The sequence below is a fragment of the Alligator mississippiensis genome, chromosome 5 (assembly GCF_030867095.1).
Source record: "Alligator mississippiensis isolate rAllMis1 chromosome 5, rAllMis1, whole genome shotgun sequence".
NCBI classification, from domain to species: Eukaryota; Metazoa; Chordata; order Crocodylia; family Alligatoridae; genus Alligator; species Alligator mississippiensis.
The window spans coordinates 206780869-206808714 of record NC_081828.1 but is presented as its reverse complement, the minus strand read 5'-3'; the positions used below and the strand labels follow the sequence as shown (position 1 = coordinate 206808714).

Here is a 27846-nt window from a genome sequence, read left to right as displayed (position 1 = left end):
TGGACCCGATGATCTTCCAACGTTCCCTTCCAGCCTTACAATCTATAAACTCTTTTGAAGAGTAGAAAAAATTTAGAGCAAAAACACTTTTATACATGTCAATGAATACTGTATACAAAGAAGTTTTGACATGACCAAAGCCTCTAGTCAATACTGTATATAAATAATAATTACCTAAACCGTGTCAAGGTTGGAGCCACCTTGTGCTATGCAGTTTTGAAATGCAGGAACTTGGATCCCTGCCCTCAACAGCTTACAGGGTAAGGTCTGATTGTTCAGTCAGACAACCTTAAACATGTGAATAGGCCTACTGACTTAAATCAGGAGCACTTATTAATGGTAGTATTTATTGTTTACTCGTCAGCTTAAAGTTAAGCAAGTGCTTACCTTTTTTGCATTATTGGCGACTCATTTGAGTTACTGGCAAAGTGGTTTTGAGAGACAGTAGAAGGGCAAAAAAAAGAAAGGCAAGGGAAACAGTAACCAGTACACTGCTGTACAGTAACTAAAGGTTATTAATGCTACAACCATGGTCAAATTATAGAGGAACAAATTTGATATTCACTACAGAATATTCTTTAAAATTATGCTAGATAATAAAAAAAAAATGCATTTAAAATGTTTACCTAGTTCTTTTGATTTTGAAACCATCTGAACTCCAACTGATGAGTCACAGCCATCTAAGGAAGGCACTGAAAGATAAAAGGAAATTAATTTCAGTCCATGTAGCTCATGTGTTAAGATAATAGAGAACTGATTCAGAGTGACATTGTCAGCTGTCAAACATTTTTGTTAAACTTTCTATTTTATATTGTTGACAACATTTGCTAGAATCTTAACAATAAAATGGTTACTTAGGTCGTATTCCCAACTTAATAGAAAAAATGGATACAAAACAACTCTGGTATATCTGAGGCCCTCAGATTTTGTAGGCCCCAATCTGGTACGAAGACTATGTCATTAGCTGACCATCTCCTAACTCCGAGGTGGTCGACCTGGGTGCCACATGTGGCAAAGGCAGCCTCGGTGTGAGGTACATGGCGGATCAGGGAGAGGACAAGCGGCACAAAGGCAGCTAGGGCAGGAAGCAGAAAGCAAAGCAACAACATCAGGCAGGGAGCACACGGAAAGAAGCAGCAGCAGAAGAGTAGATCAGGCAGGGAGCAGAAGGCAGAGCAGCAGACTGGGCAGGGCAAGGGGATCAGAGTGACACTTGGGAAAGTACAGTGCTAATCTGCAGCACACTCGGTGGGTCCCAACTAATGCATCAAGTGCAAATACATTAAATGGATCTTTTTGATCACTAGGCAGTCTTCTGTTGTACTAGAGAAGACACCAGAGTTTGCCAACCTAACTGCAGAGAAGAAATCAGTCATCAGGGATTCCTTTCCTTTCAAAGGCTCCTCAGAGGGTCACTTGGTCACTGGTTGCTCAGCATCTCCAAGGATTCCCACCTGTGAGATCCCAGTGTATTTTATTTTGCCAGACTTCTTGTACAATATACGTATAAAGCGACTGGGAGAAATTGAAGCTGTGGTGGTACAAATTCTAAGATGGGAGCTTGGATAAAAGTGAATAGGAAGAAGCTCAATCTGCAAATTAGGCTGGTGGCTTCAGAGAAGCACACACAGAGAAGAACAGAGATGGTTTCTGCTTTGATCACTGCCCCACTGTCAGCAATTTAGATCAGACCTGGTGAAGAACCACGCAGAGCTCTGGTGCTACATATGCACAGTTTATGGATACTATTTTGGTAAAGAAAAAGCTTTTTACATGTATTATACATTTGTGACCCCCCTCTCCAACTAGGTCCTCGGCAGCCGTTCAGGTTTCCATGACCTCCAGAGTTATTATAATCCTACAAGGCCATGCAAAAGGAACAGATGAAAGATAATGGAGCAGCCTCTTCTTGCTTAGGGACCTAAGCAGTACTTGAGAGACTGCTTCTTTTCCCATGCAGTATTACAAAACTTGAAGTCAGCTCACATGCTCTTATTAACAGAGTATAACCTAGCACTAAAAACAAAAAAGCTATTATTCAGTATGACAAGCAAAAACACGCAAAGCTGCCACATAAGCAGCTCCTTTGTTTTTAATTTCTCAATGCAACACAGAATTGATGTGTAAGAAAAGAAAAAGAAAAGGATTTCCCCATCAAAAACAGAAAAGCAGACAAGCGAAAATTTGGTTTGAATAAACAGAAAGCATCCCCTAAAACCATCTCCGTATTTTACACCTATATGATACAACATTAGTTTATATAGTATACCTTCCACAAACATAATCAAATTACATGGTATAAATTACAGAAAACGACTAGCTAAAGACTGTGTGTGATTAATCAGTCAAAAGGAGGACAGAAGAAATTAAAGAGGAGACAAGCACAAGGGGAAGGAAAGGAAAAGAAAAAGATAAATCTAAATATAAAATTCAGAAAGAGCTGCTGAAATGATGAGGTAGAGGTAAAACAGGAAACCTGTGCTTCCTACAGATACTGTAGGAACATATTTACTACTGCTTCAATTAGACTAGCTGAAAAGACAGAAAGGAGGCAGATGGTTGTGAGTGGTGTGGGAAGGGAAGCAGAGTAAGACCTCATCTTACTCTGGTTTGACTGGACAGCTTTTTGAAACTAAAAGGGCAATTCTGACCTGGATCCTAAAGGTAAATAGAAAATCAGAACAGTGGCTTAGAGTGGGATCATTTGATATTTATATTTGCTAAATGAGGCACCAGGCAGTGGAATTCAGTCCCAAGCTGAAGCTTCGGGGATTTTGGAGATTTTATAAGAGAGAGACACAACAGTCAAACAGCTGATGGTGGCGGCAACGGTGAATGTGAAGTCAGGGCAGTGGCACAAACAAGCCACAATTTGAAGGTGACAATAAACAGACTGACTGATAAAGGGGATAAGAAGGGTTCAGATTACAGATTAAATTGGTGATAAGGAGAATGGATGTGGAAGATCTGAGCTAAGGAGAGAGATAAAGGTGGTCTCCAAGGATAGTTTCCTTGACAAGCAGGAATGCTGCTGTTTGAATTATTTCACTGAAGCAAACTCAACTTGCAAATTCATTTGCGGGGGGCAAAAACAAAGGGGCTGTCTAGGAAGGTGCACTTAAATATGGTGAAAGCTATGCAGAGTTAACAAGAAAGTGATAAAGGTTACGAGGATGAGAGTGAGAAGCCAGAAAAAGGTAGAACAAGTTGCAAAATTAGACTTGTAAGTCACCACAGATAATAGCAGTCTCAGTTAGAGGTGAGCCATCATCACCAAGGAAGGGGGGAAAATGATTTGAGACAGAAGATTCAACATGACAGGAAGGAAACAGAGATACAAAGTGATTCAAAGTGGTAGAAAGGTTCATAAAGACAAAGGTTGCAATGCAGTTAAGGAGAATAAGGGGGGAGAGGAACCACTATCACTATAAAGAAAGTTCAGTTGTACAGATAAGAATGATGATGTCTGAATGAGAAGAAAGCAAAGGGGAACCTGGCAGTAAATATACAGGTACTATTACCGAGTTAGACAGATGGCACAAGGCTACTTTTTAAGTATTTGCCAAAGAAAGGAGGACTGTGGATTGGGCAACAGAGTATGTTTGTATGTCAAGGCAATTTGCTTGTTTCTAAGTAGGCTAGTTAGTGGCAAATTATAAATTTACAAGTGCCAAGCACATTATCAGAAATTCAAAAGTTAAAGTAAAAGGTTGCCATTCAATACTATGTCAGCTCTGTGTCCCATATACTGTAATACACGCAGACTGTGACTGCAAATGAAAAAGTTCTAATGCAGCTTCATGTATAGTCTATAACTTACACAAGCATGCCAAGCGACTTACATGTTACATGCTGAGGTTGCATCAAAAACAATAGTTTACATTAAAAACAAGTTTACATTAAACCTTTATCAGAGATTATAACTTTCAAAATATCAGTTGTTTTGAGAGACTAGGAGACTGAGAGTGTGTCTGACTATAACCTAGGGAGTAAGATAAATGACAGGTTTGTGACATCAGCGACTTGGACGAGGGTCATCAGTGACTTGGACAAGGGAGTGAAGTGTACTCTGTCCAAGTGTGCGGATGACACAAAGCTATGGGGAGAAGTGGACACGCCGGAGGGCAGGGAACAGCTGCAAGCAGACCTGGACAGGTTGGACAAGTGGGCAGAAAACAACAGAATGCAGTTCAACAAGGAGAAATGCAAAGTGCTGCACCTAGGGAGGAAAAATGTCCAGCACACCTACAGCCTAGGAAATGACCAGCTGGGTGGCATGGAAGTGGGAAGGGATCTTGGAGTCCTAGCGGACTCCAAGATGAACATGAGTCATCAGTGTGACAAAGCCATCAGAAAAGCTAATGGCACTTTATTGTGCACCAGCAGATGCATGTCGAACAGATCCAAGGAGGTGATACTTCCCCTCTATCGGGCACTGGTCAGACCACATTTGGAGTACTGCGTGCAATTCTGGGCACCGCACTTCAAGAGGGGATGCGGATAACCTGGAGAGGGTCCAGAGAAGGGCCACTCGTATGGTTAAGGGCTTGCAGGCCAAGCCCTATGAGGAGAGACTGGGGCACCTGGACCTCTTCAGCCTCCGCAAGAGAAGGTTGAGAGGCGACCTTGTGGCTGCCTATAAGTTCATCACGGGGGCACAGAAGGGAATTGGTGAGGTTTTATTCACCAAGACGCCCCCGGGGGTTACAAGAAATAATGGCTACAAGCTAGCAGAGAGCAGATTTAGACTGGACATTAGGAAGAACTTCTTCACAGTTCAAGTGGCCAAGGTCTGGAACGGGCTCCCAAGGGAGGTGGTGCTCTCCCCTACCCTGGGGGTCTTCAAGAGGAGGTTGGATAGGCATCTAGCTGGGGTCATCTAGACCCAGCACTCTTTCCTGCCTATGCAGGGGGTCGGACTCGATGATCTATTGAGGTCCCTTCCGACCCTAACATCTATGAATCTATGAATATTTGTCTGGGGAGACTATCGTTCTTTGGCTGTAGATATCTATACACACCCAAGAAGGAAAAATGATACATCCTTATTTCTGCTCAGAAAAAAATGACCTTGCAAGATTCTCCCTTTCAGGTCTCCTCCTCCTGCACTGAGATAGAACAGAGCTGCCCTTGCCGAAAATGTGGTTTTTTTGCCTTTTGGAATAGAGGTAATGGAATCAATTGCCCAAAATCCACCCCGTCCTAATCCATTTTACATTAATATCTTCTATCCCCTCAGCTGCAGCTTTCCAATAGCTTCCTAAATTGTAGGAGAAAAGCAAGCTGTCCAACAAACTAACCAAACGAGAAAAAAAAGTGTTTTGCAACACCTGAATATACTTGCTCTTCTTGCAGGTGGAAAGCAAATACATGCCATACCAGAGTCCTAATCTGGGATGGAGATGTGTGATAAGTGAATGAGAATCCTGTGGCAGCGTATCTCCAAAGACACAGAACTACAGTTATAACTAACTTTCCCTACATCAATTTGATCCTATGCCCAATGTTCTCACTCTGAAACCAAGAAGCCCCGGTGAGAACTCAAAATTAAAAAAGCAGTAAGGAAAGCACTGAAGTAGGCAAGAAGAAAAAGAAAAGCAACATGCAACACACACACACACACATTATAACATATAGATAAATTTGTACTTTAATGTAATGCAAGCCAGCATGCCTTTTTGCTGCAGCCACCTCTCAGTTTGGCTCCAACGTGTCTCCTGAAAACAGGTGCATGGGACAGTTCCAGCTGCCCTTTGTGGCTCTGTTTCCAGGAGACACCGTGAAGAGTTGGGCCAGGAACAACTGCTGCAAGAGCACGTGCTTCTGCCACAGCCACTTCCTGATCCGCCTCTGCAGGAGGTGGGTGGTGCAGTTCCACCTGGCTGCAGCGATAGTGACAATGCTGCAGATACCATTATAATGATCTAATTAATTACTAATGTATTAATAAAATTATGTTGCTTACATTATAATATGCATGCTATATATAAACTAGTTTTTAATGGGGTGCTGCTAAATTTTTAAAAGTTTCAGAAGGGTGCCTTGAATCTAGAAAGGCTGAGAACCATTTGCTTAGAGATTCTGAAAAGGGGTAATAAAAGTTTAAGATTTATCATACATATTAAATATAAACCTACATTGATATGCACACACACAAATACATATTTACACTTGTGTCTGCAAGTACACATGCACAGTTGAGAAGTGATGCATCTCCAGTTACAAAAAGGAGTCAAATAGAGCCTCAAAGGATATATTCTGATTTTTTTTAAATAAGTGCTAAACTGGAACAAGATGCTTTCTGATAAGAAAGAAAGCTGAGGATGCTAGCATGGTTTGGAAAACCTTATTTCAGAGACCGGGTCTGCTGTAGTGGCTTCCTGTCCTTAAAGCCAAATCCAAGCAAAAGTGGTACATGGAGATGTGGAGAAAGGTTCAACTCAGGGCCTGCACGGGGCCTAAACTGAACTTTGTTTCTGAAGCGCCTCTGTTTCGGAGATTATGGGTGTTAAATGACCTTGTAAAATGAAACCCTGCCAGCTCAGAAAAGCAAGCTTATTACATATTACGTGGCCTTTGCCATGCATACCAATGTCCCAACATTTTTCTTTTCTGTACATGGGAAGCCTCTGTTGAATTTGGTGGAGAGAGATCTCTCCAGGATGGATTTTGATAAACCCAAGTTCTTCTAGCCTCCAAAGGTGATAAACTGTATAGTATGACATTCCACAATGTAGTCCATCACCCATATATATGAGAGCATATGAACTTCCAGGTCATGCCAGTAGGCTACAACTACTAGCAATCGTTCATGAGCCTATGCCTGCCCTGAAGGGTAATGCATGCTCCACAGACTTCTCCAGACACCTCACAAACACAGGGTTCATGTTGTACTGAACTCCTACCCATCAGATGCAGCAGCAAGCTAATTTCTGACTGGCTTCTTCCTGCTGTATCAGCATTTCTTGAAGCCATTCACTCAACTTCCTTCCTGTGTACTGTCAAAAGAGACTATGATGGCCAGAAAGAAACCAGACAGGCACGAGTTACACTGAGCATGAAAGCATGCTGTGCTTCTGGAGATTTGAAGCAGTGCCAATTCAGTGTTGAAGCACCAAACTCTTCAAGGTGGTGACACACAGAGAAAACACACCAGGATGCTATCCCTCATGGCAAGGCTGTAAACTGTCTAAAGCTTGAAGAGCCAACAGTTAACTCAATCAAATTAAGCAACCCCCCCCCCCCCCCCGCCCCCCCAAACCCTTCACTCAGAGCAAGCTGCTATGCTTGGAGACAGAAAACCTAAAACCCCAGGCTCCTCAAGGTCTAGGTATGGTAGATTCACATTATATAAGGCATCAAAGAAAGCAGTGAATTCAATAAAAGCCATGCTTCACTTGTACTGGGAAGAAAGACAAGGCTGATGAGAAAAGGATACCCAATTGAACTGAGGGAGAACAATTTACTCAGAGCCACAACAGAGCAGCTCCTGCAGAGAGATCTTTCATGGACTCAAGCAAGAACTGGACATAAGTTTCTTGTCAATGAGGTCACGACACCAGTGGTCAGTTATTTTCTAAGGTAAAAGGAGTGTCGCATACCGTCTGCCTACCACTACCGATCCTTCAGAGATTTGAAAGCACTGAGTGACGTGAGCTTTGCTCTGTGTGGAACATGAAGAAGGGATTCTTCTGCAGATCGCGTCCTTAAAGAACGAGCCTTCATGTCTCCCACCTCAGCTGAGCTGTGTTCCACCTTTCCATTACCATGGCTTGCAAAATATCTCTGGCTCTCCCAAAGTTTATGGATACTTGCATAACGAATTTCAATCAAAATGGTTATACTCCCCTGTATGCCACAGGATTCGACTTACAATAATACGGTAAATCGTATCTGATGCCATAGTGGTGCTCTTGCAGCCAGTCCCCAGGAGGTGCTAAAAGACTAGAGACAAGCTGCCCCTTAAACAAAGAGAATCTCTCCCTTCCGCAGTGGTCCAATTTCCATCAACTCAAGAACAGAACTGTAAAATGTTCCCGCACCTATTCAATTTTAATGTGTACTAATGACAGTCTCCCACTGGATTCAATTGTCCACTTACCATTTGTTGCTGGCATGTATGGCCTACAAATGGTACAGTCAAAACCCATATCAGCTATGCGTTCCACTTCCTCCTCTGTATTTAAGCTCTGACAGATTGCATGTATCCATCTAGAAATTAAGTGGGGGGAAAAAAATACAATTTAGAGGAAATGTGTGCCATCTTAAGAGACCCAAATATCAATATATGGTTTCTGTGGTAACTAATATATAGTATAGATTACTTTAGGGAGAAGCAATGATGACTCATGCTCTCCGTATGTTAGGTCCTGTGTGTGTGCTTAAATATTGTGTACACGTGATCGGATTATAGATCTCCCGGTACAAAAAGAAAGGCCATGAAACCTCATTCCTCTGAAAAGTGTATTTTAATGTCACTCCACTTGTAAATGTGATGTCCTTTATTTCATTTTTATTTGATACAATGGAACATATTTATTGATTTATTTTCACAACAGCAAATATGTGCGGTAAGCAAATGATATCACTTCTTACAGAGGGGAAACTGAGGCACAGAGAAAATTAAATAATTTGCCTGGACTCGCACAATAAATTTGAGGCAGAGCTGAGAAAGACTTTCAAATCCTAAACCCAGTGGTCTTCAAAATCCTGTTTTTTTCTCTTTAGGACTATACATCATTAAAGAAAAAACTTAAAATGTCCCCTAAGATGGAAAAAAATCCATAAGGTGTCAGATGTCCTTACCTATCACACTGCCTACACTGAATGATGAGCTCTTCTTCCCTATAATTGCGATAGCAGATTGGGCAGGTAGATAAACTTGCACATGGAGCACACTGTGTGTAATTATTTTGCCATTCGCATCTTAGACCAGGAGAAGTTGCTCCGCAGCGTCTGCACCAAACACACCTGCAAAACATGAATGAAAAGCTCTCTTATCACCTGAGGCGCAGAGTGAGAATATTTGTTTTGTGTGCTGAAAACAGCCCTCCCCAGAGCTGTGAACAAGGAATGGGTGCTTGGGGCTGTTGACAGGTCTGGGGAAGGGGAGAAAAGAAAAACATTTCGTCAAATGAGAAAATCAAAATGTGAAATGTCAGAAACAGACTGTATTGAGTTTCATGATTCTTTTTTTCTGGGTTTCTTCAGAACAAAGCAAGTCATGAAATATTTCAAGACATTTCAGAATCGCTGAATCAGCATTTTTAGGCTTAAAAGGTTTCTGCTGAACATTGTTGCTTAGTTTTAATTCTAACATGGGCAACTGGTGCCGCCTTAGTCAGGGCCCCCCGTGAGATCCCCCCGTGGCTGACGGGGGGGTGTCCCCCACATGGCCGATTGCAAGGTGGCTGATCATTATGGCCACTTCCGGAGGAGTGCTCCCGCTCCCCGACTGGCACTCACAGGAGGGACACCGGTGCTCCCACCTGCCCCATCTGCCTGTCACATAAGCAGTGAGCACAGACAGTCAGGGAATGCACCAGCGCTCTCAGGGGGCGCATGTGCACTCCCATGCACCCCCTATGCGTTGCCACTGAATTCTACCGTCCTTCGCATGAAATATGTTAATGGACGATAACAGTTTCCACGATAACTTGTTTATAATCAAATTTAAAATGTTGAAAGCTTTGTTCTATCCTATCCTCAAAAAAAGTTTGCCCTGACTCAAAAATTGTCTTAACTTGGGAAACACAGAAGTGAAATATTAGTTTTAAATTAAACGCAATGGAAAGAGGGGCAACAGTAGTTATTTTCAACACTGGAACCAAACACACCATTTGCACTTCCAGCCTCCTTTTGGAACTGTCTGCAGTGGTGGATCCAGGCAGTAAGTGTGATAGCTGATGTCACAGTCATCACAAAGAAGCAGTCTTCCTGGATCTGTAGCCTTCCCGCAGGCTTCACACACTGTGCACTCCAGGCACCTCCAGCCTTTACTGAGCACCACCTTGGTAATCTGCAGATGGCAAGGCAGCAGGCAAATTATTCCCAAACCATTGAATATATTTTAATCATTTAAATTATTTACTTCAAAATAACTAGCACTAGGTCACATCGTGATCTGGTTACGATAGGGTTGCAAGCATAAGGATGCTGCTTTTGCGCCACCCACCCATATCAGACAGCAGTGCTGCAAATGAAACAAACTTTGCAAAATACTAGCTGTATTACATCTAATGCAGCAAGGTGGGAAGGAGAAGAATGGGGAATAGACTGGGTATAGCCCTCGCTCTGATGACACAATGGGACATAGTCAGCTGTACTGGCATTCCTATACTCCACCCATGGAGGAGCAGGGGAGAAGCAAGGTTAGTCATGGCAAAGTGCCACTATGGGCTGCCTTTTCCCTCTGGGTTGCAGTAAAGCCAAAACTAAGCCCATTATAAATTCCTGTTTGGCTCCTAATTGTTTTTTGGCACTAACGGGAGTTTTTGTGACTTGAACCAGTTCATTTCAATTATATTTTAAATAATGCTGTATAAGTGTATGATCTGAGTATAAAACCAAATTTCTCATGCAAGCAGCATTTCATAAAGGACATTTAAAATGAAGTTAAACCCTGTGATATGTTAAAAGACACCCACATTTTACATAACTGCACTTATATAATGAGCAACAGACAGTTTATAGTTTATATGTTGCAGTAAATAGCTTATTATGTGCTTGCTAAGTCATCTCATACCATTCAAATTTAATTTTCTCACATTCTCTCCTAGACTAATGAATGTAAAATGTATTAATTAACTACTCCAGTTGCTGTCAATTCTGACAGCCAACAGACAAATTGAATCTACTAAACCTTCTGCCCTAGTAAATGAAGATGCAGTATAATTTTTTTCTTTTTTCTTATATTTCAGTTTTCAGCTAATATCTCAAAATGTTATTTTAACCAACTGCTGGATAATCAGTGCTATTTATGGCTGTGAAATTACAAAAAAGGTTAATTTCTCTTGAGGCAATGCATACTATAAAATGACATTTAATTAAAGTCTTTCACAAGTTGCATACAAATAATGGTCACATTAGCCAAAGAATATTTAACACGTTAATGACTCCCTTAATTACAACAAAACTGAAAGCAGCATGGTGCTCTTCAAGTACAATATGAAAACAATGCTTTAAAAGAATTTGAATGCGACAGAAGAACTCACCTTAATACTGACACAGTATGGATGATAACACTGACCACACTGAGAACACGCAAGCAACCTGCCCTCAGCGCCCTGGCCAAAGCTCCCGCAAACTACGCACATATCCTAGGAGGACAGAGAAAGCAGATTTTCAGGCAGGCCAGTACTAGATTCTGGAAACACACAGGAACGCCACAGATACCTTGCAATTAACTCAGAGAATTCAAGTCATAACTATGACATTCATTTGCTTTTTCATTACAACAAGCAGAGAGTAATTGGTGTCCCAACCTGATGTAAAGTGAATTTGTCACTGTTAGAAAACAGGACAACTGTATTATGCATCGAGTTTTCTTCTTCTTCTTTGTTGGATGAAATATCCATAGTTGTGACCTACAAAACGACAACAACACATACATCACATGTAGATATTTTCACAGCCTTGGGTGTATATTTTTCATTGGATTGCAAAGCTATAAATACCTACAGCTTTGCATAAAAAGTACAAATATTAAGAAAATATTTAAAACATTATTAGCACAAAGGGGCAACCCAGAAAAATCTGTATTCGCTGGAAGTTACCAAACCAATGGCTGTATTGCATCTGTTCTTTTTCTTTTTACTTCTTGGGGAAGGTCCCCTTTTTATCATCATCATCTAATTGCAAAGAAACTACTTCCCCAGCAATGCTCCCTCCTGGCTTCTTCCATTGGGCACTGGGCAGGCTGAGAGAAATGCACTTTGTTCGATGCACTGAATACATTCAATGCACTATTTTTTCTATCTATTAAAAAGATATATAAAATTACAGTCCACTTAAGAGCGCACTTGACTGTTAAAGGTACAACTTATACTGAAAACTGAAACGCAAAGAAGCAGAAGCAACCTATTCCATGCTATTTACCATTTTTAATACTCAATTTAGCTAAGTGCTCCAAGTGTCTGTAGAAATGACTAGCAGTACCTGCTACAGTAAGGTTTGAAGCTGCTCTCATTAACTGATTTTTATAGGATGTTATAATTTGTCTCTGAATATTTACTTTTGAGTTGGAAACATGACATAGGATCTAACCCTGTAGAATCTGACCCTAACAAAATAATGGGGAAAAATTAATTTGAGAGTTCTCAGCTGAAGGAAGGCACAAAGAATAACAGAGCCCCTGAGAGATTAGAACCTTTAAATCAATGTTTTTGTGTTTGAATAACTCTGTACAGTTTCCTTTAATTGGAAAATATTCCCCATAATTGTATGTTTTAATAAGCCAGTGTTACATTTTTAAAATAGAGATTAGACTAAAGTCTAAATTAAACTAGAATTTAAAGACTACGAGTTAGGCATAAAAACAGTTCTTCAGAAAACACTATAAGTAACTTTAAAAGGTCCTTTCATATTGTAATCGCAATTAACATACCATTACATCTATTTATTCTGATTAATAATTTGATATAATTATATAAAATATAAAAGAACCTAAGTGCTGTATCCAAATTAAGCCAAATAAATGTATAAACCTTCATCAGAAGACTGTCTGGGAAACAAACAAAGGTAGACAATTCACTATTTCATGTAATGCACAGGGTTGGAAGAGTATAACTCACTCATGCAATGTGAGTTTGATATACAGGAAACAAATGGACCCCAGGAAATGCAACCTAAAATTTGAAAAATATATCATGCTTTTCTTGGATGAGTCAGGATATACCTGAATAATAATTTGTAATTAAATTTTCCTCCTTCCCATCATTTTAGGTACAGTATTAAATGGAGGATTTAAATGATGAATTACCAGTGTATGACAGTAGAAAATTTTCTCTAAAACAGAGAGAAGAAAAGATGGTGATATTCTACATTCTTGCTTTTTACTTGAAGAACGGGGTCTACACCACCATAAGCATTAGGGCTGTGCAAAGCTTCGGGTGCCGATTCGATTCAGTGGAGTTTCAGCCTGATTTGGCGGGCGTATCTTCGAATCAAATCAGGACAGCAATAAAAAGGTCTGAATCAATTTGAAGACACCGAATTGATTCGGAAAAGATATGGAGAAAGAGTCGGAGAGTCAGGCAGTCCCTGCTCACCGCCGCAGGGAGCTGGAGCCGGACTCCATGCCGGTAACTAGGGTGCGGGTGGGGAGTGGGGGGAAGGATGGAAGAGGGGGAAGGGACCCCTGCCAGGCCCCATCCCCTGCCTGCTCCCCCAACCCCCTAAGCACCCCTCGACTCCCACTCGCACTACCAGCCCCTCCCCCCCAATGGCTGCTCCGCCTGCCCCCGTGTCCTGGCTCTTTAAAAAAGAAAAAAGCCCCGTACTCACAGGCCCCTGCCAGGCCGGGGGGGGGGGGGGGGGTGATCCCCACTGCCCCAAGCTGCATGGGGGGGCTGTGTCACAAGCCCCCATCCTCTGCCTGGTCTGCCAGCCCTGTCAATGGCTGCCCTGCCTGGCCCCAGCGCCCAGGCTTTTTTTAAAAAAAAGCCCTATAATTCACCAGTGGCCATTGGGGCATCTGGGGGCTTGTGGCAGAGGAATATGGATTTCCCAGTGCCGGCCCCACAACCATGGAGCTGGTGCTGGGAGCTGCCTGCTGGCAGGGGACTGGGGAGCCTGTTCCCCACCTAGCTCCATGATGACAGAGCTGAGCAGGGAACAGGCTCTCCAGTCCCTGTCCCGTGATCCCAGAGTCGGGGCTGGGACCTGTCCTGGTCAGGGACAGGTCCCAGCCCCATGCCCCAGTCGGGACAGGGGACTTGAAAAGAGCTGCATGGGAGGGGCAGGTCTCAGCCCCTTCCCTGATCTGCTTGCTAGTAGCAAGCCCCCAGGCTGGGTGGGGGAATCTCCAATCAGGGAGCTGGGGCTGGGAGCTACCTGCTGCTGGGGCAGGGGTACATTGCCCCCTCCCTGCAGCAGGCAGCCCCCTGGGGCAGGCAGCAATGTCTAGCCCTGGCTAGCACCCAGGGAGAGCCTAAAGCTCCACCTTATGGAGGCACAAGCCACTGCAGGGCCCCAAAAAGCGAGAGCAGTTTGCTGCCATTAGCAACACATCTGCTCCTGCTTTCCCTACATGTGCAGATATCTGTCCAGGAGCGTTTACTCGCAAGTAGTTTACTCATGAGTAAACTGCTCCTGGCTCCAATGCATGTGTACATACACCCACTGAGAATTTTTTTTTTTTTTTTTTGAAGAAGAGAGGGTAAATTGTTTAGACTTAAAACAGTGTTTGGTTGATAATCTGGCAGATAACAGAAGAAATGCATTCAATGGACAGGTCCAGATGAGTGCACGTGTACGGTTTGCAGTGCCTCAAACCTGTCTGAGGCACTGCAAACTGCATGCAGTACACACACAACCATGCCACAAATTTGCAGTGCAGTGCCAAAATTTGATACTGGGAACTCCAAGTATAAAAAAAAATAGCTGCAAAAAAATAGCTGCACAGTGCACGTTCCAGAAGCAATCGCTGGAGCAACTACAGACACACCTCCAGGAAAACGCTCTGGCTGCTGGCCAGAGCATCTCTCTTCTTCTAGGTCTGCCCCGGCTCCTCCAGCAGAGTGGGAGCCAGGAGCAGTGAGGAATGTGCAGTTGGCTTGAGGGAGGACATTTTGCCCTGCACCACGTGCAGTGGCAAAATGTAGCGGCACAAATTTGTGCTACCTTTCGTGCCACTGCAAGTGCACACCCCTGCATGTGAGGATGCCCCTCAAATAGTTTCACATTTTCCACTAAGTTTGCAGCAGCTGCACGTACAGATCATAGGACAGAGGTTAAGACTGTACGAAGTGCCATTCTGGGTCAGATCAATGGTTCATCTAGCCCAGTATCATGTCTCTGAGAGATGCATGACTGCATCCTTTAGAGGGAGAGTATATGTACAGACTCATTTAGTATAAGTATTCAGCCCTATCATACTCTCTCTGGCATCCACCACCATTGATTTAGAGGTGCCACAGGATACAGCCATGACTGTTCTCTTTAATAGTTACAATACAGCAAAGGTCACCTTCAGAATTTGGAGAATCAAATATCATAATTTTGAAGCCAACCAAGGTTTTAGACCTAAAATCCTTTGGGTTTAAACTGCAAAGTACTGCAGAAAAGTAGTCAAATGAGTAACAGACTAAGAGGATCAAGGTTGGAGCCATGCTGATCTAAAAAGCAAAAGGAGTCAGTGTGGTAGAGGCGATATGTTTAATTAAACCAATTAGATAGCTGCAATTTTTTCTAGTTGTTCTAATAAAAGATATCAGCTCTACCACACTGATTGCTAATGGATTAAGAAGCCTTTCCCATTTGATTATATAAAGTTCTTCTTATCCCTCCACTGAAGAGATACATTAAAGCGACTGTTTTATTCATTTATCCCATCCTTGGGAAGGGATCCTAGGACCTTCCAAGGGCTAGTGCCTGTTACCTTCTCCTGCAATTACTAGACCTCCTTCTGCAAGACTGATCCAGAAAGACTGACACTGATTTCAGTCGTCAAGGCTTCTGCCTTTATGAGGAAAAAAGGCCTACGGTATTTAGAAGTATGGTTATCACATTATATTCAAGTCAATTTACAGAACACCACAAAAAGGATCTTATAATCTCCATTACATTTATAATTTTTTAGGAGTTAGTTCTACAGAATCCATCCGTTTCACTCTTATTACAACACAATATAAACTACAACAAATGAATGCTCTGTGGCATCAAAATAGTTGTAGATGTGGCACCAGTTCAACAAGGGACTTAAGCATTTGCCTAACATTAAGCAAGTGAGTAGTTATGTTGAAGCCAACAAGATTATTCATGTATGGCAATTTAAGTCAGACATGTTTATGTACCTTAATAAACTGGGGTACAAAGAAGGAACACATTCTCCTCTCCTAGTCTAAAATATCTCAAGTGGGATTAGGAGGAGATGACATGACACCATAAGCCTTATTATCCCTGCTTCTCTGCTGCCTTAATCTTGGCAGTATTTGTGGAAGCTGAAGGAATGGTTCAGAACCTTTTAAATGGGAACATAGGCACTATAAAATTGCCACAAGTCCAATTAGCTAAAGATTATTATTATTGCTATGCAAATATATAAATATGTTTAATTAAAATTAGATTGCCATCAGAACAAGATCCCAGTGTTTGCTTTGTTTGGACACACCCTTTCTACAACAGAATGGTAGCTGAATAAATAATGTTCTACAACAGCCTACACACTTGACTTAAAAGTGTTCTTACCCCTGGAATGACAACAGCCCCAATCCCATTCTTCAGTTTTGATCTACCTCGGCCACCTCTTCCTGAAAGTCCTGCACCACGTGGTCTCCGTTTCCCTGGGAATCCTGATCCGCGGCCCTGTTTAATATCAGATAATAATGTAATAAATGCAATACAGAGCTCTTCACTGCAATGGACTCTTGGTGCATCTCTGGATAGTCTTAAGCAAAACCAACTATTAATAATCATTAAATCACTGTTTAAATTGTAGTAGGACACCTTTAACTGCAGACTAAAACATGTTCCCTTGTTTGTGGTCTTCAGCAACTATTTATGTGACAAAAAATTATTACCTCTAACAAAAATCACTCAAAACCTGTAAGATGTTGACTTCTGCCACAGGAATGACTGGTAGCACTGAAATGCATAGGGCTCAACCTAAATACTTTCTGCCTCGTGGCTTTTAGAAACCATGAAGTTCAGACACAGCCCTATGCTTTCTGAATGTGGTGGTGATGATACTAAGCTAGTTATGGAGTATCCACCTTTCCTTTACCATAAATAGCAGAGAAAACATTAAGTATGGCTAGGACCTGACCCTGCTCTCTCCAAAGTCAATGGCTAAACTCTCTTTAATTCAACAGGAATAAGATCAATTTTTTCATGTTCAGTTTGTTGAATACCTGAAGGAAATGCTATGACTCTAAATTTATATTTTCCTCTATGATATGGTTATTTGTGGGAGGGTGAGAGGGGGCTAACCCTATACCTCCTTTGTGGATCTGTACTCGTGTGGTCTGAGTGGCGGACTGGATTCCTATAATTTGCAAAGTATCTTCAAATTCAATGAATTGGGAAAAAGTAAACATCACGCTTTTTCAGTGTTAACTATCTAAAATTATTCTGATTTAATTTGGCTTTCATGAGTAAGCATGCTCATTTCATACCAAACTAGAAAGAAACATAAAAAGGAATTCCCCAATCGCATTCAGAGGGCAAAAGCATTATTGACAATGTCTCTGGCTGACATTTGTCCAACCAGATTTACACAGATCACATTTACCTCAGACCTTTTATTCTACAATAACAGTTATTGTATGTATTCAAAAACTATGCTTTTGCACAACATGATACATACTGAAGCTACTGTTGTCCATCTTCAGTTTTAAATGCAGAGTAAGAAATCCAGCTGAAGAAATCTGCACTCGTAACTGCTATATTCTAACTTATTTTTACTGTCTGCAAGCTATTAACGACACCTGTGTCTGAATCCTTGCTTGACACTATGTTTTGATGCCAAAGAAAGCCCAAGGTGAATTAGAAGTTTAAAAAACAGACAGATACTACTTTGAGCCATGGACCTCTTAGCGGAGGGTGTCTTGGACCCATATGCAGAGCCTCCGCCGACAGCAATGAAAACACACCCTGGTCTTAATCTGCTCAGCAGGATAGTTCAGATATGCCACTCTCTATTTTTATAAGAGTCATGCAAGTTTGTGCTAATAGTTATCATGAGACAGAAAAAAATCTCACTGGTAACCATATTATTGGTATCCATCTATTAATGGAACTAGAAATAAAACGAAGGCCACATACAGACATTTGGGATTTTCCTGGGCAAGTTGCTGCTCTCCCAGGAGAAACCACGAGTGTAGATGTTCAGGATTTGTCACCCAGAATAAAAGTGGCTGCTCCAGGAGAAAAATAACCTGGAAACAACTAGGGTTAAATCACTCCAAGGAAAGTTTCTCTTGGGAGAGGGAACATCTATACACAGTCTAAGTACATGCTGCTTTGCTAGGCGATACAATAATGTACCATTTTAGAAACAAATAAAAGGAAGGAGGCTTTTGACGGTCAGTCTTTGTTGGAAAAAGTAATTTTGTCTTTTACTATATGTAAGTGTACAACATGCACATGCACTTCATGCAAGTTTGACTTCTATTAGTTATACAGTGCTCTGTTAAGTTACTGACTTTTTGCATTTGGAATGACATCATCAATTGAGTTATTTTCACATGACTGACAATGTAACAGGAACAGCACAAAACTGTATAAATGTTAATGCTAGACATTACGTTGAAAATTAATGTTAAAGCAGCAAAAGCTAAGCTAATAACAAATTAAAATAAACAAATTAGCATGAGTGTTAAAGGTGAAAATAAATCAGTTTAAATCAACAGCAACCTACTTATGGTTTTACATTTTAGCATGAATTTTCTTCTCCCCTTTTTTAATGCTGTAATGATTCAATTTAGCGTTATATTTCTTTGATGGCAGCTATCACTGGGGCAGTAGCCTCATTCCACCTATGACGACGTACAAGTAGCTCTTCTCAAACCTAAATGCTCTGTCGCTGTGGATTCCTTGCGTAAGATGTCTCCACAGCAGCAAACCTTTGTAACAGCCTAGAACGCAATGCTTTTAAGAATCTGGCTCTCCTTACTCCTAACGGTAAGGGGACTTTCTTTGTCAAGCAACATCTTTGACAGTTATTTAGTGTTAAACAGTTAAATCAAAAAATGGGTAATGCAAATTATTTTTCTGTATAAAATTCAAAATTTATGCAATGCCATCTCATTTTGTATGTGCTCTGGAAAGTTTATATTTCTAAGCTGAAAACTCCAGAGATTTAGCTTTTTCTTAAACATTAAAGAGCAATAAAATAGATTAGTTTGGTTGATTACATATAATTTTCATTAGTAGCCTCTACAGCAGAAAGATAGCAATGGATACATGAATATAAATACAAATTATTTACCACTTTGATGCTCCAAATGGCACTGCCAGGAAGCTGTCTGGATTTAAAAATGTCCCGACCTTCTGAAATGTCTGGGGACCAGGAAGGTGGGCTCACTGTATTATTGGTACTCCAAGCCCCCTAGGATATACGGCAGGTGAGAAAATAGATGTATAAAACTCAGCAACATAAAAAAAAATTAAAGCAAGCAACAAAAAATTTCTGAAAAGCAAAGCACATGCAGGCATAAGCAATTTCTCCTACATTTATTTTATTGATAAACTAGTTCATATCAGGGGAGAACTGCAAACTGCTGTTAAAATTTTCTCTAGAATAGATTTCAAACACCAGTGACATTAAAAGGTGTGCAAGATGATTTAAAAAAAAGCTACCTGACAACAGAAGGAAAAAGAGAGGGTTGATTAATAGAAGCAAGTCATAGGCAGTGCTTATAACAACACAATAAGGGTGCCTATACACATGCTCCAACATGTTCTAACTAGAATGTCCTAGAATTTTTTCAGTGTCATGTATATAAGCCCTTGTGAGTTTAAAAATGGCTGCTGAGCTCCTTTAACTAAAGCTAGTCAAATGAGCTTTAGTTAAAGCATCCCAAGGCCATGTTAAAACACGTGGAGGCTTAATACACGCGACACTGCGGCATTTTAATTAGATTGACTCTCCGGGAACTGCTCTAATTAAAATGCTCCCTCCCTCATCACCCCAAGTACATGTATAGGCACCCTAGGATTTGGAGTGTCAAGCCAAACAGACTATTTCAGGTCACCAAAGGGCTTTCATCGCTACACCTCAAGTTTCAGCTTTGACAGTGCAGGTGGTTCGCATTGCCTTCTCAGTCTAAAACTATTGACAACTACAACACCACATAAACTGAGATGCACGTAATACAAAGGAAAATTAAACAGACATTAATGAAAAGGATAAATACAAACAGTTAAGAAAATACTTCCTCATGACAAGTAGAATCATGAAAGTAGACAACTCAAGTTTTACCTTGAATTCAGTCCTAAAGGTTTAGATTAGTGGGTGCCTATACACGAGCAGGGAGGCTGCTTCGATGCGCTGGAATTCCAGCATGTCGAAGCAGACTTGATTAATTGAGTCTGCTGGAGCGTGGCAATCGCCGTGGTCCAGCAGCCTCCTGAGTTTCGTGCATCAGCGTCTCCGCGCTTCAAAATGGAGATGAGGAAACTTTAAAGGCTGTTCGACAAGCTTTAAAGCTCCCCCGCCACTATTTTGACGCGCGGGGACACTGATACATGAGACGCTCTGGGCACTTTAATTACAGTGGCTCTCAGAGCTGCTCTAATTAGAGAACCCCTTCACTCCACCCCCACTCCCAAGCATGTGTATAAATGCCCAGCGTGCCTAAAGAGCGATAGATTATTCTTCCTATTAGTTCTTTGGAAGTAAAAAATGAACAACCAAAGCACTCCTGCCCCCCATAGTCTAAGAGGAAGAGTAAAACATATTAAAGAAACTTATTGTTTTAATTTCCAAAGAGCTATATGCTGAAGTAATTTAATTTAAATCCCAGTCCAAGCATGGGGTAACATTAAGCATTTTAGTAGTCCTGACTTCACATATATAAAATGGCCCATGGGCAGAAGTGTGTACAGAATATTGGCCTATGTGACAATATACAGGAAAAAAAAGTTGGCTTCACAAATCATCCTGGGTTTTTAAATGAATGGAGAGAAATTCAACCAAAATGATGCACTATGGGAAAGTTTAATTTAAATTCAGGAGCCTATTACCTCTACTTATTCTCAGGGCTTGTCTACACATAGAAGTGGTACATAAATAACTGTGCCAGTATATTTAAAGTGGTACCACCCTATAATATGAACTTGGTTGTATCAGCTTGAAATCTTTTACAGTGGTACAGCTATTCCTGTCTGAGAAGAGTAACATATACTACATTATAAGGCATCTATATGCCATAACTGGGCCCATACTCGGGATTTCTACTGGTATAACTATAGTGATAAAAGAAAAAGAAAACATCCCTCTACCAGAAATAACAGTAACAGTAAAAAAGTCAGGTAAACTCTACATTGTGTGGAGTCTCCATGAAAAAGAATTTAAATCGCCTTGGGTCTATAATAGCTCCCATTAAACTTAATGAAAACAGAAAGACTGCTATGGAAATGTAAACTCTTTATGCTAAAATACAATGACTGTCAGGGGTTATGTTAGCAGATAAGTACTAATGTAGAGTTTAACACTTGTTATTATGCAGCCTTTTTTTAAGCATCCAAAAAACAATAGAGCAGTACCTTCCAGTTTGGGTATGATTAAGATTTGTTTGGAAAATTAATTTTTACTTTTTTGGAATGTTAATTGTTATTCCTGACAGTCATTACTTGTATTAGGTAATTATTCTTGATCCATAACAAAGTGATGGAAATTGCTTATCAAATTCCTGTGTTCATACGAGAGAGAAAGTAGTAGTTGAGGGTCAAAACCCAAATATCTCAAAAAATTACATGAAGCTACTCTTAAAATGTCTTTAACCGCTTGGTCCTATTTGGAATATATTAACAATGTTTGTCTTTAGAGAGTGCTCTTTTGTGATTAATCATATTCAAACAGGTTTAAAAACTAGTAGAAAATTAAATCTGAATATGAAATATCAGTCTTCCAAAACAAAATGTATTATATAAGATTCATGAACCACATTGTTTTAGATTAAATTTCCAACTGAATACAAGTTTTATTGTAGATCAGAAACATATTTGAATTCTTTGTCAGATAAACTTAATTAAAAAACACACACTTGCACAGTTACACGAACAAATGAATTACATCAAAGAGATGCATTAATTATGTTTTAGCTTTTAATTAATGCCCATTACAGCATGACACTGGAGAAAAAGTTCTATTCAGTTCACTTATATCAAAACTATGGTAATAATTATGTACTTTGAAATAAACAGGAAGTCCTACTTCTCCATCATATTCTTGAGTCCTCAGATCTGAACAGCACAGCTGCAACTAAATTACAACAAAAGGAAGCAAAATGTCAACAAAGGTCAGGAGATCTTACTAAATCACCAGTGGCTGTGTTTAGCAAGCGAATGGCTTCTTTATGAAATATATTACAACCAGAAATGAACATAAACAAAACATGTTTCCCTCTCATTTCAATATTTAATAAAAACTTCATATAGTCTTCTAATATTTCAAGTTTGTAGCAGAGAAAAAGATATACACGAAAGCTAATATAACTTAACACTGTTCCAAGTCTAACTTTCCTTGCATTAAAAATAAAACAACAACAATGAAAGTCATCATAACATCCCCTTCTTCTCAAACACCTCTAACCCCAGTTCTCATGTTGACATGCATCAGCACCTTTCCAATGTAACCAAAGATAATTAAGACCATAACATCCAAGAGAAAACACACACCAGAACCAACCACAGAGCTTTGCTCCCTTGCAGATCTTAGTACTTAGATGGGGGGGGAGGGGAGGGGAGGGTCTCCCCTCAGATTACTTCGTAGCTCGTTTTCTACTTGATTCCAGCTAATCTTTTCACTTCATGGGTGTTAACAATCCTCCATCTTCCACTAATCAAGTTATCCTTTCTTTTACCACTATCCTGTTTGCTTTCTATGCCTGGTAAGGTTTCTCAGCTCACTCCCCAGCATGTCCAATAAAGGTGGGTCCTATGAATCTGTACCAGGTGGCTTTGAATCCACAACAAATAAAAATCAAGGAGGGTAGGGGCAGGTCTAAAAGTAGGCTAAATTGTTCAGTGGGGCATCACTCAGAGACAGGAGGGAATTGCAAAGGTGAGGTGGAGAGATAAGTGAACCTCTCCTGAGTTCTTCATTGCAACAGGTGATGGAAACTGCACCAGTGATGCAACCAGGGCAGCACAAGGCTGGGCATGGTGGATCTAAAGGGGTTGGTCACCCTGGGTAGGGGTGCTGTAAGTGGCTGGAGTGAATCTTTCCCCCAAACCCAACTGTTTGGATGAAAGAACCTCTCTTTCCCCCACCCAGAACCACAAAATGCCTCCCCCGATGTTACTTGGTCCCCCCAGGAAACTCCTTGTGGGCTCTGGGCAAGGGGAAGGGAGCCAGGGCCTGGGGTGTTATAGGGGTGAGGGACTGACGGGGTATGCATCAGAGAGGAGCAGTGGGGGCCACATGGGTGAAATGGGGTGTGAGGGTTGTTGGGAACAAGATGGTTAGTGGGGGGCGGGGGGGGGATCTGCAGTGGGTAGCGGGGCTGCAGGGGACAAAGCATAAAGGGCAGCAAGGGGCACTCTGCAGCATGGTAGAGTGTCTAGGCCCACACGTTGGGATGCAGGAAGCAACTCTATCCATAACCAAGGTACGGGCTAACCATTGTACCCCCTGGCACCGGGTGCTTGTTCCACCCTGGAGCTGGCAGTCAAGCCCCCACAAGCCCAGTTATATTTGTTTTGATTGGATCTTAACTGAATAAGCCCTATGCCCCTAATGTATTGGGAAAGCATCTAGTATCTTTTTAACAGAAGAAATGTGTGCATTATTGCATGTGAACATGCACCACACCATCTATAGCCCCTTTGCAAAATCCTAGATCCACCCATGCTAGAAATCATATTAAAATTACTGGAAAAATAAATCACAAAAAAAAAAAAATAGAAAAGCGAAGTAAGCTACAGAGTGACCAGATCCAAATATAGTTGAGAAAACAATGCAAAATTGGTTGTGAAAATTACTTTGTACTTTACAAGCGGTTAAAAAAAGCATTAAAACATACAAAAAACACCTGAAAGAATCACTTAAATTGCTGCCTCGCTGCCCAGGTAACAGAAAATATCATTTCTGTATTTTAATTTTAACTAAATACAGTACTTTGTATTTAATGCTCCTACCGATCCTCATGTTAAAAAACAGAAGCAAATACTCCATTTGTTATAATTTTCTACACTATAACCCCTTTCACAAGCTACTCTAAATTGCTTTTATCCATTAGTGCTAGAATGGAGGGTGTGCTGTAATGATGCATGTTCATTGATTTCATATGCGCATTATGTTCCATAGATAATTTCTCTCTCCAATGCATAATGCTGTTGTGAAAATGACTTATGATCCATACAAAGAATATTCTCAAGTATTATCCAAACCACATTTTTCTGAGTAAGGTTAACCCTGATTTTTTCCTGTGGCAAATAACTGCTTTGTGATAGGCACATTCCTAGAAAAATGTCATTAAGCTGGTGTTAAGATTCTTTAAAAATCACTGCAGAAAAGAATAAGCTATTACAAAAAAATGCTGAGGGTCTGTATTTCTATATTCCTGCCTCCTTTCCTATATTGACAGGTACAGGTGAATTATCTTTATATGATACAGAAGAGACACTGCATAGTTATCCCGATGAATACTGTTATATTGTTGAGTACTGGTGACCAACAGCAGGCGTGTCTTTGATCCACAGGAAACCAAAGACCTTGCTGAGGCTGATGTGTGCGCTAGCCAACGTTCATTCAGGATGCTTGTAAAAAGCAATTAAGCTTCTTTATGGAGTAAGATAGAGGGAAGAAGAGAAGACTGCCAAAGGGACTATGCCATATGCCAGGCTAATCAGAAGCTGAGTTATATGGATGGAGACATTTTTCCAGGGGGCCGACTGCAAAAATCTATGGGCTTGTCTATACTTAAACAATAAAACAGTAGAACTAACCTAACAAACCCCACCAGTGGAGATGCAACAAAAAAGTTCTTCTGCTGGTACACACTGAATTGACTCCAGAAACAGAAGTTATATTGCTTGGAGGACCATTTTTCCAGGCAGAGCTGTGCCTACCTTAGCATAATGCTAAGAGTTAAGAGTCTACATTGGTGAGAGTCTATAGCTCTGTTGGTTAGAGAGTATGTTATCGTAATTTGAATGTAATGAACATCACAGTAGGAGGAACAAGGGGGTAGGACTGACTCACTCAGGGTACTGATGGGTAGGATCCCCTTGGAGGCCAGTGTGAGGGGGAAAGGAGTCCAGGAGAGCTGGCTGTATTTTAGAGAAGCCTTAGTGTGGGTCCAGGAATGAACCATCCTGATGCACAAGATGACTAGCAGGTATGGCAGAAGACTGACTTGGCTTAGCAGGGAACTCTTTAGTGAGCTAAACACAAAAAGGAAGCTTACAAGAAGTGGAAACCTGGACAAATGACTAGGGAGGAACGTAAGAGTATTGCTCAGACATGCAGGGATGAAATCAGGAAGGTCAAAGTGCAGTTGGAATTGCAGGTAGTGAGGGAGGTGAAGAGTAACAAGACGGGTTTCTACAAGTACGCCAGCAACAAGAACATCAGGGGAAGTATGGGTCCTTTACTGAACGGGGGAGGCAGGAAATCACCGATAAATTTTCCTATCCTTATGATGGGATTTCATAGCACTACCTAGAATGAAACTGGATCATCCCTGAAATACAATCATTCAAAAGGTAGGCTATACGTAAATATGTCCTCTATCTTTTCTTGGGCACTAATAAATGGAGAAGACCACAAGAAAGGAAAGTGTATCAGCTAATGCGGTGTCTATTTTAAATCTGTCCAGGCCTGCACAGAGGACTTGTGTTGTAAAAGAAAACTTCCCAAAGCAATCCAGCTTGGAAGCCCTAGCCTCCTGTAGCAGAAAGAGTGTCACTGCTACTCTCCCATTCCTATCTTCTTTTGTATTATCTCGAGGAGCAGGGGATGGGAGGAAGCATGCAAGGAATTTGCTCGGCTTTTCAAGATGCCATCCACGAGCTCATATCCCAGGTACTGATATGGAGTCTGCAAGAAACTTTACTATTTCTAGATACAAAAAAGTTGAACATTAGCCCATCATACTGATGTACAACGAACAAAATATTTCTCTGGGCAAAAGAGCTACTCTTCTAATTTGATTTCTGCTTCCTTGGTTTTGACAACGCATTTGTTTGGCAATGTACGGAGACAGGTAGGACAGGAGAATTTCTCTCTGGGACTAAGCTGGTCATACCTTTCCAAACAATTATATCCTGCTCCTGTACTCTGTCACAACTAGAGCAAGTCTGCTATTTAGCCTCACTGGCTCTGAGGCCCCAGTAAATTGCTACCTGTCCCTTATAGTCATTCCCTGAACAAAACTGAATATTCCTCTGAAGAAAGAAAGAAAAAAGAATAAACAACAACCCCCCCTATAAAAAAACCCAAAAGCAACATTTGATTCTCTGCATTCACCATTTGTGGGAGCAGACAATATGCAACTGGAGTTATGTTTCTGCCAGTTGCAGAGATGATACACTGATGGAATATATGGAATTACTTGACAGGTATCATACGAGCTCTGTATCAGTGAAGCATGCCTATGTATGAGATGAGAATTCCCAAAAGGCTTCAACAAAATTAGATTTCTGTTTCTCTGACACTACTTGGTTTCCCCATTATGGCCATCTTCACTCACTGTTAACATATTTCAGAGATGAGGCTTTGTACCCACAGTGGCATACATATATCCTTAACCCTAGCCTATAATTTACTTCCCTGGCACCAGGTATCTGTGTTTGTCCTGAAAAGGATACTGCAGGAACCGTATCACCATATTTGCATCAGTTTTCTCTTTGCACAGAGTCCTGATAGGAAAAATGGTCTGGGAGGAAGAAAATGAGCGAGTCTTTTCTCTCTCAAAGCCAATAGTATTGTTACTATGATGTTGGAGTGAGACCTTTGGGAATATATGACAAGTTAAATGATAAATGATAGAAGTTGTGGGGGAAAAGCTTGCCATCTACCTACAAAACAAAAACTGCGTAAGGTTTGTAAAATGGAAATGCTTTAATGTCAAGCTTCCTTAACTTCCTTTAGACACTTAGGACCCTGCTCTGTTGGCTCCTAGTTCTCTGAAGCTAGAAGCAGGAGAGAGAGGGAACAGGGATACGTAGTAGATGAAGGATGATTTTTGTCACATCATTGTCTTTCCAAGACAAAGGTGAACTTGATATTCTTGGACACTTCCATCTGGTGCTTCTCAAAGGAAAGCATCCAGTGACCTCATCTGAGCAAAACCATATGCAGGACCTTTTGCTCCTAAACTGAGGAACCCTAGCACCAACCAGAAATCTACACTCCAGACAAGGCTGCTTGGGACATTTGCAGGAAGTTTTGAGGCAACATAGCGTGGCTATTGACAAGGCACGTGCGAAGCAGCAAATATTCACTTCGGATTGGGCAGATTCAGTCTGGAGATTTGAATCACTGTCCTGATTTGATTTGGCCGAATCAGATCTGAAAGATTTGGCACCGCTTCGGAGATTCGGCCATAGACTAAACAGGCAGCTGACAGCTGCCTCCAGCTGGTAAGTCTGTTGGGGCTGTGGGGAGGGAAGGGGAGTAGGGGAGGGAGGGATTGAGGCTGGGACAAGCTGCCCAGCTGTTGCAGGGGGGCATGTTACTTGGAGAGAAGTGCAGGGGGGCACAAGATGCAGGCATGGCAGCCCTGGGAATGGGGGTCCTGCCCTGCTGCCGCATGCCCAGCCAGGGTGGGGGGAGGGGGGATGCGGGTGTGGCTCACTCCAGGTACAAGGGGGCAAGTGGCAGCAGGGCAGAGCCCCTGCTCCCAGTGCTGCCACATCTGCATCCGCATCCCATGTCCCTTTGCAATGGCTGGCAAGTGGTGACAGGGCAGAGGCCCCGCTCCCAGCGCTGCCGCATCCGCATCCTGGTACCCTGCACGC

The 27846-nt window shown here is 41.4% G+C and overlaps 1 protein-coding gene across 8 annotated transcripts in view; it reads right to left on the bottom strand.

Annotated features, from left to right (window-relative positions):
- The window catches only part of KMT2C (lysine methyltransferase 2C), a 308664-nt gene that overhangs the window by 91973 nt on the left and 188845 nt on the right, over positions 1 to 27846 (bottom strand). For 5 of the 8 annotated variants that reach the window (XM_059729207.1, XM_059729206.1, XM_059729205.1 and 2 more), the window contains exons 14-22: positions 22073 to 22144; positions 19148 to 19267; positions 16408 to 16524; positions 11484 to 11585; positions 11214 to 11318; positions 9837 to 10018; positions 8806 to 8970; positions 8102 to 8211; positions 627 to 692 (exon numbers count right to left, since the gene is read on the bottom strand). In XM_059729207.1, the coding sequence (XP_059585190.1) occupies positions 627 to 692; positions 8102 to 8211; positions 8806 to 8970; positions 9837 to 10018; positions 11214 to 11318; positions 11484 to 11585; positions 16408 to 16524; positions 19148 to 19267; positions 22073 to 22144 (1039 nt within the window). The remainder of the gene's footprint in view (positions 1 to 626; positions 693 to 8101; positions 8212 to 8805; positions 8971 to 9836; positions 10019 to 11213; positions 11319 to 11483; positions 11586 to 16407; positions 16525 to 19147; positions 19268 to 22072; positions 22145 to 27846) is intronic. The other 3 variants (XM_059729208.1, XM_059729210.1, XM_059729212.1) reach the window with 3 other exon arrangements.